A 17,721-nucleotide genomic window follows, 5' to 3' on the forward strand; every position below is an offset into this window, starting at 1 on the left:
TCATTCAAATATAAAGAGTATCCACTGAATTAAAAAACAATAACAAAAACCAAAAAATCATTATTATATTTTCCTGTGAAGTGTTAAGAAGCCTTCGTGGTGCAATGATTAAGCACTTGGCTGCTAAACAAAAGGCTGGAGGCTCAAACCCAGGCAGTGGCTCCACAGGAGAAAAACCTGGCACTCTGCGCCCATAAATATTACAGCCTAGGAAACCCCATAGGACCGGTCTAGTCACATGTGGTCTGTGTGAGTTGGAATCGACTTGATGGTACCTAACAACAATGTAGTAATTATATGAAATAAGATATATTTTTCTAAAAATTAAAAGGCTCCTACCTCCTATTTTTGCACTTCAAATTTAGTTATAGTAACATCTTTCTTTTTTTTTATATTTCAGGTTACGGGTAGTTTAGAAAGCACAAAAGATATAATCACTGACTATTAAATGAGGATGCACTGAGCAATGAAAGATACTTTTTACCAAAACTTTTTTATATAAAATTACTAAGAAAAATTTAAAATCTAGTTATGCGCTGAGAAGTCACCGTCTGAAAAAAGTTAATGAGTGAACTGGGAGGTCAGATAAAGAGATTGCCTAAAAACCAGACTGGCGTTCTTAAGAGCTCAGGCTCCCAAGTCAAACTTGGGGTTCATACTCGATTTCCCCACTTCCTTCTCCACTCCCTGGCAGTATAGAAATGTGATCCGGCAAGTGACTTTAATAGCCTCTGCGTCATCATATGAAAGACGGGGAAAAGATAAGAGGAGGAGTTCCACATTGATTCTTCTATTTTTAAGAAGAAACTTGAAAATGCCTTTAGAGTTTAAAATTGTTTATCAAAGCATTCACTTTCCTAAAATTCTACTTTCTATTATTTGTTTAATACCTAAAAGTCTGCAGTTGTGCTTCATAGTGGGCTTTTTTCCTTAATAACTATACTCACTGAGAAATATATTTCTATTGAGAGCCTGCATTTTACTATTTCCAAGTCCTGTAAGACGTTTTCATACATATTTAAAGCTAACTCCATGTAGAAAACATGACAAGAATAAAACTAATATCTGAAATTAGTATCAGATACGTCAACTATTTCACTGAACACGGCAAAAATCGGCCTGGGCCAAGATTTAACCTATGAGCCATCAACTGCATTTCCCTGATACTGTATGTTCTGGTTCCCACACAAGACCAGCTACATAAGATGTTATACTTACAATAAGGTACCTACCTCATCAAGGTCGTCTTTTAACCTGTTGTACTGCTCCACATCAAAATGCTCTTGCTTCGATTTCTTATAAAAGAAGTGAAGAAACTGCCTACCACTAACAGCTGAGTAAGTATAATCCTTTAAAAAAAGAGAGAGAGAGCAGAGAAAACGTGTTTTGAATGAGCAGGCCTCAGCCAGGAGATGCATACTCAGCAACACCAAAGCCAAGCAAAGCAGGTGAGTGAAGTACTCGCAGTGGCCGTCAGAGCAAAAACAAGCCGATATGAGTGAAACAGTCTCATCTGAGGTCAGCTGCACCTTCAGTGCTGTTTTCAAAAGCAGGCGAGCCGGGAAGAAAAATCACGTATTGGAGTAAAAGACGAAGAAGAAGGGAGATTTTTAGCAAAACAACCACGAGGCAAAGCTGAACTTATTGGGTGTTTTGGATTAGAAATTCAATTTAATTTATAGATGAATGCACAGATAACATAAATTTCAGACGTTTATCCCAATGGGGAAATTTTATGGATAGTTGCTCTGTACTGTATATAAGTCTCCAAACAGCCTCATGAAAAATAGTAAATATTTATTGGCTTATAAACAGCCCCCTACACACCGCCCCCCCCCCAAAAAAACCAAACCGATTGCCGTCGAGTCAATTCAAACTTATAGCAACCCTATAGGGCAAAGAAGAACTGCTAGAGAAGAACTGCTCCATAGGGTTTCCAAGGCTGCAAATCTTACGGAAGCAGGCTGCCACCTCTTTTTCCCACAAAAGAGCTGGTGGATTTGAACCATCAACTTTTCAGTTAGCAGCTGAGTACTTAACCACTATAACACCGGAGCTCCTTCTATAAACACCCAGATAGCAGGAATTTGGTGGTGCATGAAGTGCTCAACTGCTAATCCAAAGGTAGGCTATTTGAACCCACCAGCTGCTCTGAGGGAGGAAGATGTGGCAGTCTGCTTCCGTAAAGATTACGGCCTTGAAAACCCTATGGACAGTTCTACTCTGCCCTATAGGGGTGCTATCACTTGGAATCTACTCGATGGCAATGGGTCAATGGGTTAGCAGGAATTCATTAAATAAAAGCTTTACTGCTCATGACTGGATTAAGAAATTCTTTCCGAAGATGTTCTAACTTAGTATTTTCCCAACAAATTACTCACCTGTCTAGTCACTAGAAAGTACGCAAAAAAGACCATGGAGTTTGCAAATGTGATGAAGTATGTAACTGGTTCCATGATGTCCCAAGAGTACACCCACCAAGTGAACCAAGCCAGTGCCCCACCCTGAATGGACAGCAGTGCTAATCCAGTCCACAGGAGTCTGCTGATTCTGGCTTCAGAGCGACCTTCGACTCTGGCTTTCAGCTGAGGAAAAAAAGCAAAGAATTTTTCGTTCAGTTTACAGCACACCAACCGAAGAAAAAAGAACAAAAAGAAAAATGCATATCTACATTACTTTAGCTAAAATTATATGCCTATTTTTCTTTGACCCAGCAATTCCACTTCTGGGACTTTATCCCACAGCTAAAGGTTGGCAGTTTGAACTCACCCAGTGGCACTATAGACTCAACTGTGATGCTTCCTAACCTGTTCGAGGGGCTGCAGTTGTTTCTTCAGGTGGTCAATTTTCTCCAGTAAATGGTTCTCTTTCTTTTTCCGATACTCATCAAAATGTATGGCTGTAAACAGTCTATGAACCAAAGACATCATGGTTTCCATCTCAGTAGCGTGCTCACTACTCAGTTTTTCTGAGAAAAGACACAAGGGAAGCGAGGCAATCACCACAGTTGTTCCTCAAGGGTCTGTAAATCTAGGGAACCAAATCTGAGCAGTAGTGCTAAAGTGCCCGAGACTGGCCACCTGAGTGCTCCCAACTCTGAGGGAGACATTTAGTATTGACCTCTCTTCCCATCTCAGATGATTCCATTAGTCTCTCTTCATATAAAGACAATCAGGAATGATAAATCATCAGGAAGTACTTTTAAAGTTGTGTTTAGCTTTTTTTTTTTCTTTGAAATATGATTTTTGCTATTTTCTTAAATAATTGCATACAGAAAAAGTAAGGCGGTATCCATGTACGAGAATCCAGAAGAATACCTCAATTAGGTCTTAACACAGTTTATATGAGTTCACTTTTATACCTGCATACAACCTAAGATCCCTCCTCCACCCCCGTCATCTTTCCAAAAATTGCCTTAGGATCCACAGGGCAGGAAGCTGGTGTACAAACATGTAAACAAAAGTATAATATACATTTGAAAAGCGACTCAAGTGTATGTTTTTTAACAAGTGGAGTCACAGTAAACAAAAAGTGTACATGTGAAAAGACATTCATCTATACGATTGAAAAGAGACAGAGTTTTTGACACAGAGTTCTTTTGATTGTGGATTTCTCTCATCATTCCCCCTCTCTGGGTCTACAAATCCACATAAAATTAGGCTATAATTATACTTTCCCAAGGGTTGTAACTTCACTATTACTGTAAGAGAACCTAAGGGAGGTGGTCAAGGATCTTCTTGCCAAGAAGGAACAAACTACAACTGAAGACAAGATCCCACAGTCAGTATTAGCCTGGTGATTTTCTAGCTCATGCTATTAGTCCTGATGTTTTTCTCTTCTATCTCGACTCAGTTTTTCAAGACTTTACTGGAATTTTTAACCCTTTCCACATTCTAAGCTAAAACTGCCACAAAGAAAACTAAGGGCTCCTTTCTAGAGATTTGGGGTTTTATGAAGGAGAGTCAGATTCCCCATGAAAAAAATGTATGAATATTTAAAAGGTCCACATCCAGAGAATGACAGTGGTGAGGCACAACTCTGTGGAAGGCTATGGAGTGACATGTTTATCTGAGTTCAGTGAAGCCCTCCTAGCTGTATGCTCTTTTAGAAATCTGGGCACTACAGAATTCATATGCTACATTATTTATCTGGAACATCTCCTAATAAAGGCCAAAAATGAGAGGCAGTTACTCTTCTTTTTCTTTACAAGCTGTTCATTCCTTCTATATGTCTTCAATGTGGATTTTGTTTTTTCTACCCGAAACTTTCAAATCCAAATTTGCCATTGTCTTAGGAAAGAAATTAAAGAATTTAAATAAACTCCAAATTTATAATTTTATGAACTTCATTTTGTTAATCCAGTATGATTCCCCTTTCATATTGCTTCCAACCATGCCTACCATGGCCCTGTTTATTGCTGTTCCAGTGTTCAGTGAAGCACCTCCTAACCCTGAGGACAGTGAGACAGTGCCTCGGCCTCTGCATCTCCAGGCTTCCCTGGCCCCTGGACACTCAGTCACAGCAAACAGCCTCTCCAGAAGGCTGAGTCTCCTTCTGATGAGCTGGCAGGAGCTGGGAGGCTGTGTTTAGCCCACGGCAATGTTGAATTTTAACCCAGCTCTGTGATTCTGGAAATCTCCCCACCCTTTTGTGTTCAGGAAAAGAGCTGACCAAGACGGCATTAACATTTCCCTTAGTTTGACTAAACTTTAGGTAGACTACTTCTAACAACCTTCTTTACTTCAGTATTTTTCCACTAACGTGTCAGCCTTTAAAACCCTTCCCAACCTCTGCTTCAGCAAGTAGGAGCTCAGACAGTTCTGACCTTTCTCCACAGTCTGATGATTCCCTACCATTGCAATGTTCCTTTCTCAACCTTCCCCTAGTCCCTTACACTAACATTTTTTGAATAAAACCATCTTGCCTGTTTTAACATTGTCCAGTGCAATATTTTCTTTTTAATAATTTTTATTGTGCTTTAAGTGAAAGTTTACAAATCAAGTCAGTCTGTCACATGTAAGCTTATATACACCTTACTACATACTCTCACTTACTCTCTCCCTAATGAGTCAGCCCACTCCCTTCTTCCAGTCTCTCCTTTCGTGAACCTTTTACCAGTTTCTAACCCTCTCTACCCTCCCATCTCCCCTCCAGACAGGAGATGCCAATACAGTCTCAAGTGTCCACCTGATACAAGTAGCTCACTCTTCATCAGCATCTCTCTTCAGCCCACTGTCCAGTCCCTTCCATGTCTGATGAGTAGTCTTCGGGAATGGTTCCTGTCCTGGGCCAACAGAAGGTTTGGGGACCATGACCACTGGGATTCTTCTAGTCTCAGTCAGATCATTAAGTCTGGTCTTTTTATGAGAATTTGGGGTCTGCATCCCACTGTTCTCCTGCTCCCTCAGGAGTTATCTGTTGTGTTCCCTGTCAGGGCAGTCATCAGTTGTGGCCCAGCACCATCTAGTTCTTCTGGTCTCAGGATGATGTAAGTCTCTAGTTCATGTGGCCCCTTCTGTCTCGGGCTCATAGTTACCGTGTGACCTTGGCATTCTTCATTCTCCTTTGATCCAGATGGGTTGAGACTAATTGATGCATCTTAGATGGCCGCTTGTTAGCATTTAAGACCCCAGACGCCAAACTTCAAAGTAGGATGCAGAATGTTATCATAATAGAGTTTATTATGCCAATTGACTTAGAAGTCCCCTTAAGCCATAGTCCCCAAACCCCCGCCGTTGCTCCGCTGACCTTGGAAGCAGTTTATCCCAGAAACTTCTTTGCTTTTGCTCCAGTCCAGTTGAGCTGACCTTCCCTGTATTGAGTATTGTCCTTCCCTTCACCTAAAGTAGTTCTTATCTACTACCTAATCAGTAAATAACCCTCTCACACCCTCCTTCCCTCCCCCCTCTCGTAACCACAAAAGAAGGTGTTCTTCTCAGTTTATACTATTTCGCAAGATCTTATAATAGCGGTCTTATACAATATTTGTCCTTTTGCATCTGACTAATTTCACTCAGCATAATGCCTTCCAGGTTCCTCCACGTTATGCAATGTTTCACAGATTCGTCACTGTTCTGTATCGATGTGTAGTATTCCGTTGTGTGAATGTACCATAATTTATTTAACTATTCATCAATTGATGGACACCTTGGTTCCTTCCAGCTTGTTGCTACTGTAAACAGTGCTGCAATAAACATGGGTGTGCATCTATCTGTTTGTGTAAAGGCTCTTATTTCTCTAGGGTATATTCCAAGGAGTGGGATTTCTGGGTCGTATGGTAGTTCTATTTCTAACTTTTTAAGAAAACGCCAGATAGATTTCCAAAGTGGTTGTACCATTTTACATTCCCACCAGCAGTGTATAAGAGTTCCAATCTCTCCGCAGCCCCTCCAACATTTATTATTTTGTGTTTTTTGGATTAATGCCAGCCTTGTTGGAGTGAGATGGAATCTCATCGTAGTTTTAATTTGCATTTCTCTAATGGCTAATGATCGAGAGCATTTTCTCATGTGTCTGATAGCCGCCTGAATATCTTCTTTAGTGAAGTGTGTGTTCATATCCTTTGCCCACTTTTTGATTGGGTTATTTGTCTTTTTGTGGTTGAGTTTTAACAGAATCATATAGATTTTAGAGATCAGGCGCTGGTCAGAGATGTCATAGCTGAAAATTTTTTCCCAATCTGTAGGTGGTCTTTTTACTCTTTCGGTGAAGTCTTTGGATGAGCATAGGTGTTTGATTTTTAGGAGCTCCCAGTTATCTAGTTTCTCTTCATCATTTTTAGTAATGTTTTGTATTTTGTTTATGCCTTGTATTAGGGCTCCTAGGGTTGTCCCTATTTTTCCTTCCATAATCTTTATCATTTTATTCTTTATGTTTAGGTCTTTGATCCACTTGGAGTTAGTTTTTGTGCATGGTGTGAGGTATAGGTCCTGTTTCATTTTTTTGCAGATGGATATCCAGTTATGCCAGCACCATTTGTTAAAAAGACTATCTTCTCCCCAGTTAACTGACACTGGGCCTTTGTCAAATATCAGCTGCTCATATGTGGATGGATTTATATCTGGGTTCTCAATTCTGTTCCATTGGTCTATGTGCCTGTTGTACCAATACTAGGCTGTTTTGACTACTGTGGCTGTATAGTATGTTCTAAAATCAGGTAGAGTGGGGCCTCCCACTTTCTTCTTCTTTTTCAGTAATGCTTTACTTATCTGGGGCTTCTTTCCCTTCCATATGAAGTTGGTGATTTGTTTCTCCATCACTTTAAAAAATGTCATTGGAATTTGGATCGGAAGTGCCTTGTATGTATAGATGGCTTTTGGTAGAATAGACATTTTTACTATGTTAAGTCTTCCTATCCATGAGCAAGGAATGTTTTTCCACTTATGTAGGTCCCTTTTAGTTTCTTGCACTAGTACTTTGTAGTTTTCTTTGTATAGGTCTTTTACATCTTTGGTAAGATTTATTCCGAAGTATTTTATCTTCTTGGGGGCTACTGTGAATGGTACTGATTTGGTCATTTCCTCTTCGATGTTCTTTTTGTTGATGTAGAGGAATCCAAGTGATTTTTGTATGTTTATCTTGTAACCTGAGATTCTGCCAAACTCTTCTATTAGTTTCAGTAGTTTTCTGGAGGATTCCTTAGGGTTTTCTGTGTATAAGATCATGTCATCTGCAAATAGAGATAATTTTAATTCTTCCTTGCCAATCCGGATGCTCCTTTATTTCTTTGTCTAGCCTGATTGCTCTGGCTAGGACTTGTAGCACAATGTTGAATAAGAGCGGTGACAAAGAGCATCCTTGACTGGTTCCCGTTCTCAAGGGAAATGCTTTCAGGCTCTCTCCATTTAGAATGATGTTGGCTGTTGGCTTTGTATAGATGCCCTTTATTAAAATTGAGGAATTTTCCTTCAATTCCTATTTTGCTGAGAGTTTTTATCATGAATGGGTGTTGGACTTTGTCCAATGCCTTTTCTGCATCAATTGATAACATCATATGGTTTTTGTCTTTTGTTTTATTTATATGGTGGATTACATTAATGGTTTTTCTAACATTAAACCAACCTTGCATACCTGGTATGAATCCCACTTGGTTGTGGTGGATTATTTTTTTGATATGTTGTTGAATTCTATTGGCTAGAATTTTGTTGAGGATTTTTGCATCTATGTTCATGAGGGATATAGGTCTGTAATTTTCTTTTTTGTGGTGTCTTTACCTGGTTTTGGTATCAGGAATATGGTGGCTTCATACAATGGGTTAGGTAGTATTCCATCATTTTCTATGCTTTGAAATACCTTTAGTAGTAGTGGTGTTAACTCTTCTCTGGAAGTTTGGTAGAACTCTGCAGTGAAGCCGTCCGGGCCAGGGCTTTTTTTTTTTTTGGGTGTTTTTTGATTACCTGATCAATCTCTTTTTTTGTTATGGGTCTATTTAGTTGTTCTACTTCTGATCGTGTTAGTTTAGGTAGGTAGTGTTTTTCTAGGAATTCATCCATTTCTTCTAGGTTTGCAAATTTGTTAGAGTACAATATTTCATAATAATCTGATATGATTCTTTTAATTTCAGTTGGGTCTGTTGTGATATGGCCCATCTCGTCTCTTATTCGGGTTGTTTCGTTTCCTGTATTTCTTTAGTCAGTCGGGCCAATGGTTTATCAATTTTGTTAATTTTTTCAAAGAACCAGCTTTTGACTTTTTTAATTCTTTCAATTGTTCTTCTGTTCTCTATTTTATTTAGTTCAGCTCTAATTTTTATTATTTGTTTTCTTCTGGTGCCTGATGGATTCTTTTGTTGCTCGCTTTCTATTTGTTCAAGTTGTAGGGACAGTTCTCTGATTTTGGCTCTTTCTTCTTTTTGTATGTGTGCATTTATCGATATAAATTGACCTCTGAGCACTGCTTTTGCTGTGTCCCAGAGGTTTTGATAGGAAGTGTTTTCATTCTCGTTGCATTCTATGAATTTCTTTATTCCCTCCTTTATGTCTTCTATAACCCTGTCTTTTTTGAGCAGGGTATTGTTCAGTTTCCAAGTATTTGATTTCTTTTCCCTAATTTTTCTGTTATTGATTTCCACTTTTATGGCCTTATGGTCTGAGAAGATGCTTTGTAATATTTCAATGTTTTGGATTCTGCAAAGGTTTGTTTTATGACCTAATATGTGATCTATTCTAGAGAATGTTCCATGTGCACTAGAAAAAAAAGTATATTTTGCAGCTGTTGGGTACAGTGTTCTGTATAGGTCGATGAGGTCAAGTTGGTTGATTGCAGCAATTAGGTCTTCTGTGTCTCTATTGAGTTTCTTACTGGAAGTCCTGTCCTTCTCTGAAAGTGGTGTGTTGAAGTCTCCTACTATAATTGTGGAGGTGTTTATCTCACTTTTCAGTTCTGTTAAAGTTTGTTTTATGTATCTTGCAGCCCTGTCATTGGGTGCATAAATATTTAATATGGTTATATCTTCCTGGTCAATTGTCCCTTTTATCATTATGTAGTGTCCTTCTTTATCCTTTGTGGTGGATTCAACTTTGAAGTCTATTTTGTCAGAAATTAATATTGCTACTCCTGCTCTTTTTTTGATTGTTGTTTGCTTGGTGTTATTTTTTTCCATCCTTTGAGTTTTAGTTTGTTTGTGTCTCTAAGTCTAAGGTGTGTCTCTTGTAGGCAGCATATAGACGGATCATGTTTCTTTATCCAGTCTGAGACTCTCTGTCTCTTTATCAGTGCATTTAGTCCATTTACATTCAGTGTAATTATAGATAAGAATGTGTTTAGTGCTGTCATTTTGATGCCTTTTTGTGTGTGTTGTTGACAATTTCATTTTTCCACTTATTTTTTTGTGCTGAGATATTTTTCTTTGTAAATTGTGTGTTCTTCATTTTCATAGTAGTCGAATTTATGTTTGCTGAGTCGTTATGTATTTCTTGGTTTTTATTTTGAGTTACGGAATTGTTAGACCTCTTTGTGGTTACCTTAATATTTGCCCCTATTTTTCTAAGTAAAAACCTAACTTGTATCGTCCTATATCGCCTTGTTTTCCTCTCCATATAGCAGTTCTATGCTTCCTGTATTTTTGATTATTGTGATCTTTTACGTAATGATTTCAATGATTCCCTGTTTTGAGCATTTTTTTCTTTTTTAAATTAATCTTAATTTGTTTTTGTGATTTCCTTATTTGAGTTGATATCAGGATGTTCTGTTCTGTGATCTTGTATTATGTTGTTATTTGATGTTATTGATTTTCTGACCAATTTCCTTTAGCATTTCTTGTAGCTTTGGTTTGGTTTTTTGCAAATTCTCTAAGCTTGTGTTTATCTGTAAATGTTTTAATTTTGCCTTCATATTTGAGAGAGAATTTTGCTGGATAAATTATCCTTGGCTGGCAGTTTTTCTCCTTCAGTGCTCTATATATGTCATCCCATTGCCTTCTTGACTGCATGGTTTCTGCTGTGTAGTCTGAACTTATTCTTATTGATTCTCCTTTGTAGGAGACCTTTCTTTTATCCCTGGCTGCTTTTAAAATTTTCTCTTTATCTTTGGTTTTGGCAAGTTTGATGATAATATGTCTTGGTGATTTTCTTTTTGGATCAATCTTATATGGGGTTCGATGAGCATCTTGGATAGCTATCCTTTTGTCTTTCATGATGTCAGGGAAGTTTTCTCCCAACAGATCTTCAACTATTCTCTATTTTCTGTAATCCCTCCTTGTTCTGGAACACCAATCACATGCAAGTTATTCTTCTTGATAGAGTCCCACATGATTCTTAGGATTTCTTCATTTTTTTAAATTCTTTTATCTGATTTTTCTTCAACTATATTGGTTGCCTTATCCTCCAGCTCTCCGACTCTGCATTCCAATTGCTCGATTCTGCTCCTCTGACTTCCTATTGAGTTGTCTAATTCTGTAATTTTACTGTTAATCTTCTGGATTTCTGAATGCTGTCTCTCTATGGATTCTTGCATCTTATTAATTTTTCCACTATGTTCTTGAATAATCTTTTTGATTTCTTCAACTGCTTTATCAGTGTGTTCCCTGGCTTTTTCTGTAGATTGCCTTATTTCATTTCTGAGGTCATCCCTGATATCTTTAAGCATTCTGTAAATTAGTTTTCTATATTCTGCATCTGGCAATTCCAGGATTGTATCTTCATTTGGGAAAGATTTTGATTCTTTAATTTGGGGAGTTGTAGAAGCAATCATGATCTGCTTCTTTATGTGGTTTGATATCGACTGTTGTCTCCGAGCCATCTATAAGATATTGTAATGGTTTATTTTATATTTGTTCACTGAGACTTATCTTGTTTTGTTTTCTTTCAATGTACGTAGATGGTCTACTAGATTGCGCTGTCTTGATTGTTGTAGGCTTTGAATCACTTACGACCTCTTACCAGCTGGTTTGGGCTATTACCAGATATATAAGCCTAAGAGTCCATTCACTATTCTTGAGTATAATCTGATTTTGGGTCACCAAGTGAGTGGGGTAGACTGTCACCTATTTGCTTAGAGGAGTGGTGGTGATAGTTGTGTGCACCAGATTCTAGTAGCAGCAGGGGGTCACACTCCAGGGGGGGCAGGATGCTGACAGGCTTCCCCCAAGTGCCAGTGAGGTAGGTGTGTCTCTATTCCTAAAGCACTTTGGTGGGTGGGCTCTGCAGCTATACCTTATGCACCCAATGCCATGTACCTCTACAGATTGATAGATGTCACTATCCTCAGACCCCTATGGCAGGAGGTTAGGTGGTTTGGGTGAAGCTTCAGCCCTCAGTTCCCTGTTGTGGGTCCGTGAGGTCTCTGTTGAATACGCAGAGATATCAGACCTGGGAAATTTGTCTTTCTAGTAGTCCACTAAAACAATTACAGTCAGACCCCTATCAGAATTGCCTTTGCATTACAATAGCCACCTTGTTCCCTGTAGGGATGAAAGCCAAAGACTGTGGATCTCAAATGCTTGGCTGGAGCTGGTTCTGTATTTTTAGTCCAATTTTCGGAAGTCAGGGAAGGATTCTTGGTCCCTGGGTTTTTTGTAGCTGCTTCTCTCAAGCCAGGAGAATGGATTAGGAAAAGACAAAACAAACAAAGAAAAAAAAAAAACCGAAGAGCACTTCACTCTCTGGCCCCGGAAATTCCAATGTTAATGAAGCCGCCTGGGAAGGGGAGGGGAGGGATCAGATAGATAGGAGAGAGTAGCACCCTGGAATATAGACAAAGTTACTTATCTTGCTTAGGATGACTGTTCTTTTTGAGATTCCCGAGGGGTGTGTAGCCTGTGTGCGTTGTCTGGGTAGAGATTGCCCCCGAGGGTCAGGCTCGTGTCCCGTGCTTGCGCTGTCTCAGAAGCCGTGGTTAGTTCCTCCGCTCCCAGTCCAAAGCCCAGCACCAAGGTTCCCCGGCTGGGATGCCACACTCCTGGCTCCAAAACCAGTCGCTACCTCCCGGTGATTTCTCCTCCTGTCAGCCACATCACTGCGCTGCCTGCGTGCACTGGCTGGGCTTCCCCCGAGGTCACTTCTGGGGGCTAGGGCTGTGTCCCATGTTTGTGCCGTCTCAGGATGCCGTGCTCAGCTCCCCTGTGCCCAGTCCAGAGCCCGGCGCCAAGGTTTTTTGACTGGGATGCTGGCTCCAGGGTCCGAAAACAGTCGCTGCTTCCCCGTGGTTGTTCGTTCCCTCGTTAGCCCTGTCAGTGTGCAGCCTGCTTGCACTGGCTGAGTCTCTATGGAGGTTACCCCCCTCCCAGGGGGCTAGGGGTTAGGGCTGTGTCCCGTGCCTGACCCACCTCAGCAAGCCGCAATCAGCCCCGCCACTCGGCACCAGGGAACCGCCGGGGCTCAAGGCTGTGGGGTGAGTTGCGGGTTCCAGAAGCGGTCGCTGGTTCAGGATGCAGCTTTTTGCTCATCTGTCACTCAGGCCAACTCTTTAGATCTGTGTTTGATGGTCAGGGTTCATAGATTGTCACATATGTGATCGATTCACTTGTTTTTCCAAGTCTTTGTTGCAAGAGGGATCCAAGGTAGCGTCTGCCTAGTCAGCCATCTTGGCCCCCAACAATGGCAATGTTTTCTTTGACACACACCTAGACCTAAGGTTTATGTTCCATGTTGGGGTTTTGGGAAGAGGAAGGTCATACAAAAGAACAATGAGATGCTCTGAAAATGTTTTTTACTTGTTCTCTCAATGCTCAACCTAGATAAAGAGGAAGTAAAGACCTCGCAGAGACCAGGAACTCACTAGATTTGAAAGTTGCTATCTTAGCAGGGGCTTTATCTTCTTATGTCACAACTTCTGCCATCTGTCTTTCTCTGGGATTAAATTTTGCCCTGGTGCTGAAATTGTCCTGGATATGTCTAGTGGGGGAAACCCTGGTGGCGTAGTAGTTAAGTGCAGTGGCTGCTAAACAGAAGCTCAGCAGTTTGAATCAACCAGGTGCTCCTTGGAAACTCCATGGGGCAGCTCTACTGTGTTCTGTAGGGTCGCTGTAAGTCAGAATAAACTCAAGGGCAGTGAGTTTGGTTTTTTTGTTATGTCTAGTGGGAGCCTCTTCAAACTGGTTCCTGTGTCCTCGTGACTTGACCCTTTTTTTTTTTTTTTTTTTAGTACTTCTTGCTTCTATCTAACTTCCACCAATAGTTGGCATCTAATGATGATTCTTGCCTGATCTAGAATTTAGCTCAAAATGATGATTTCCTAACTCCAGCAACCCTCCCGCATTTACCAGTCAGCACCTAACCTTCTAACTCTAAGCAAAGCTCTTTCTTATTTACTTTTCTATTTATGTTATCATCAATTTAGTATGGTATGAACTCATGAATTCCTTCTCTCCAACCCCAATGGTTTATAACTGTAGCTTACCTGAAGCAGAAGCAGTTGGAATCAGTACTGGTAGGAACTCTTAAACTATAATTGAGCAGTTGCTGGAGGCTTAGTGTTACCTGCCTTGAGAACTAAAAACTCAGGGCTCACACTCAGAAGTTTTACCTATAGGAGCCCCACCATGTTCTAACGGTGAAGATAGAAGAAAAATCCCCTTGTGCTTACAGCATGGAGAAACACTCTCACTAAAAAAAAAAAAACAAAAAACCCCACTGCAATCAACTTGATTCTAACACATAGCGACCCTATAGGACAAACTAGAACTGTCCCAAAAGGCTTCCAAGAAGCAGCTGGTGGATTCAAACTGCTGACTTTTTGGTTAGCAGCCACAGTTCTTAACTACTGTGCCAGCAGGGCTCCAAGAAGGGCACATAATCATTATTAAATATGTCCAGAATCATCATTAAATATGTCCAGAGCATTTTGTTCTTCATAACAAAGGCCTGCCCTCAATGGAAACAACTTTACAAGAGCCTTATGGGGTGGGGGAGCAATTAGCCAAGTCCAGCTCCCTCTAGTCTTTCTATGTCACATAAAGGGAGAGAAAAAAAAGGCTAAGAAACTCTTCTGAAGCTTACAGTCTAGAGACTCTGGCCCAATTTAAAAAAGGAGATTTAATCATAAGATTACAGAATACTTCTCTTCCCAAATACCTTACTACCACATCAACAGTGCTGTAGTATAATAACAGTGGATTACAACTAAGAAAGCTGCAAGAAAGAGGTTCTTCTTAAGAAGTTTCTAGGGAAATCCAAAGACAACAGGAGAGAGCAAAAGAAGGACACTAGAGGAAACTGAAAGCTCTAACACGCCAGACATAAAACATAGCCCAACTCCTAGCCAGATAAACAAAGCCTCACATTAAACATTATTTACCTCAATTCCTATTACCCGACATATCATGCCCAGTTTTTAATGAAAAATTACAAGGCTCAATAAAAGGCAAAGAGCTCACAGTTTAAGGAGAGAAAGCAAGCATCCGAACTGGCTTCAGACATGGCAGAGATCTTGGAATCATCAGACCAGAAATTTAAAATAACTATGATTAATATGCTAATGGCTCATATAGAAAAAGTGAACATGAAGGAACAGATGGTTGATGTAAGAAAGAATAAAAAGGAAAAAAACCTGTAACAGAAATGAAGAATGCCTTTGATGGACTCATCAGTAGGCTGGACACAGCTGAGGAAAGAATCAGTGAGCATGAAGATATATCAATAGAAATGTCCAAAACTGAAATACAGAGAGCAAAAACAAAAACAGAACAGAATATTCAAGAACTGGGAAAATTAGGTGTAACATATTCCCAATGAAATAATCAGGAGATTAAAGAGAGGAAGGAGCAGAAGAAATATTTACAGTAATGATACCAGAGGCCTTTCCAAAAGTATTGCTAATGGTCAAAATGACAGTTTGAAATGAAAAGAAAAACACTCTTTAAAAAATAACTAAGAACTGTACAACAGTATATACTTGAATACAAGATTTTCAGGCCCACCCCTCTCTTAGCCAAATAGTCTTGGAAATTAAACATTCAAAGTGCAAATGTGGGACTTTAAAAGTCTAAAAAGAACAAATGAGACTAAAACTTCTGCTAGGCAACTTCTGCTGATCACTTATACCCCTGCTACCAAACCCATTGCTGTGGGGTCAATTCCAACTCCTAGTGAACCTACAGGACAGAGTAGAACTGCCCCACACGGTTTCCAAGGAGCAGCTGGTAGATGCAAACTGCTGATCTTTTCGTTAGCAGCCATAGCTCTAACCTCTGTACCACCAGGGCTCCATTAGAAAAGCTTAAACACTGATACTCCGAAGACTTCTTGGTCAAATGGTCAATTAAAAGCCTTCTTATGATAAGCTACACTCCCCGTAAAATGCAAATGTTAAGAGAGCTGTATAGCTGTATAATTCTTACCTTGCTTGGGACACTGCACATCGTATGTTATTTTATTGATGACAAGTTTAAAATCACTCATTAGCAAAATTCCCATCAAAGTTGAAGCAGGAATCTTGCTGCCATCTGAAAGAGAAATCATCATACAAAAATATGCCCTTGTTTTAAAACAGTAAGAGCCATTTTCCAACACACACAAAAAAATACTAACCCATGTCTTCACAATATAATAGTAGGCATTTGCCTTAGGAGGGCTCCCCAACACCCAGGTATCCTTGCCACTGAGGCGGAGTCCTCCACTGTAGTTCTACTTCCCACCACATAGAAGAAAGCAGAACAGGTGTTCCCCTCCTGCCCTTTGTCAACTAGGCTGAGAGGCTAACGCCGCTGACCAGAGTTCTTTCTGCAGACCACCATGCAAAGATTCAGGGGCAGGTGGGAACTCTTCACGGCAAGGCCAGGGCAGCTGAGGTGGCAGATCTGGGAGGTATCAGCAGTGGGACCCACGAGGTGGTTTCCCAGGCTAACCTGGTCTTAGTTCATGGCTTCCCCTGCTTCCTGCCCTTTTGTGTGTGTGTGTGTGTTTGTGTAGGCCTTCATTTATTTTCTGTTATAAAATGAACGCATACACTTGGTTTAAAAGAAGCTGAACAGCACAAAAATATTGTCAATAAACAGTCCCATCCCACTCTAGACCGCACGTCACTTCTCAAAGGTAACCATTATCAAGAGTTTTTAGCGTATCTTTGAAATGTTCACAAGAAATCATACAAAACTCACATACGGATTCTATCCTCTATCATATCGATTTTACTATTGACTCCATTCAGCAAAGTTTTTTTTTAATGTTTTCAATTCTATAATTTCTATCTTTTATAATTTATACTTCTTTTCTGAAATTTTCTATATTTTTACTTGTTTCAAGAGAATTTATAATTGATTGTTAAAATGTTTTCTGACGGCTACTTTAAAATCCTTGTCAGATAATTGCAACATCTAGTTCATTTCAGTGTTGGTGTCACTTGATCGCCTTTTCACAGGCGAATTGTGATTTTCCTGATTCTGGTTGTGATCATCTATTGTATATTGGACATCTGGTATACCATATTTTAGACTTTGGGTCCTACTGGACATCTGGTCTACAATGTTAAAGACTTTGGGTCCTATTTAAATCTTTTACTTTAACAAGCATTTACCCTATTTAGGTTCAGTATGCAGGTTTTAGCTTATTTTTGTGGGCTTTGATTTCAATGATAGTTTAATTTTCAGAACCTTTTCAGTTTTATTTTATCTCGTGCCACTGAGGCTCACACTACTCTCTCCTGGTGCTACCTTGGAGAGTGAAGAAGTTTCCCCAGGCCTGACAACCCAGTGTCTCTCAGTGGGGGAGTGGTCTTTCAGGTCTACAGGAACAAAGAAGATGCCGGGGCCAGGCCACTTGCTGTGTTAAGGCCCCCTTGCTAATTCTACCAGGATGCCCTGATATCTCCTGGTAAGGCTGGGTAATATTGCTAAAAAAAATTCAGTGTCTGGGAAAATTTCCAACTACTACCTAATCCCACCAGGAGAAATAAGTACTCATTTGAATGCTGGACTGAAAACGATAAAGATACGACGTGCTTGCGGTAATATCGCAGAGTTAAACAAAAGCAGCCACCAAGATTTACCTTCTGATGAAACTGACTGATTGAGAGAATCAGCCCATTGTTTTTACTTATAATCTGTGCTAGTCTACTAATTACAGAAATATCCTGTAGCACTGGAATTTATTCATTCAGCTGATGATTTTTCATCTACTTCTAGAAACAAAACATGATTTCCGATGTTTCACTTCTCTCCTTTTTGGCAACAACAGTGCACAAACCCAAATTCAGCGTAAGTGGAGGCATAAGGCGAAAAAGTTATTTTCTCACCTTTTAGGGCACTCATATATAACTGACATGACTCGTGTTAGTTTTCTTGGTCTT

At 39.9% G+C, this 17,721-nt stretch overlaps 1 protein-coding gene across 1 annotated transcript in view; it reads right to left on the reverse strand.

Moving 5' to 3' along the window:
• MCUB (mitochondrial calcium uniporter dominant negative subunit beta) overlaps positions 1 to 17,721 on the reverse strand; it is a 129,993-nt gene that overhangs the window by 3,290 nt on the left and 108,982 nt on the right. The window contains exons 4-7 of the mRNA XM_049885536.1: positions 15,776 to 15,880; positions 2,808 to 2,968; positions 2,382 to 2,585; positions 1,233 to 1,349 (exon numbers count right to left, since the gene is read on the reverse strand). Of these exons, the coding sequence (XP_049741493.1) occupies positions 1,233 to 1,349; positions 2,382 to 2,585; positions 2,808 to 2,968; positions 15,776 to 15,880 (587 nt within the window). The remainder of the gene's footprint in view (positions 1 to 1,232; positions 1,350 to 2,381; positions 2,586 to 2,807; positions 2,969 to 15,775; positions 15,881 to 17,721) is intronic.

Source organism: Elephas maximus, chromosome 5 (genome assembly GCF_024166365.1).
Source record: "Elephas maximus indicus isolate mEleMax1 chromosome 5, mEleMax1 primary haplotype, whole genome shotgun sequence".
Taxonomy (NCBI): Eukaryota; Metazoa; Chordata; class Mammalia; order Proboscidea; family Elephantidae; genus Elephas; species Elephas maximus.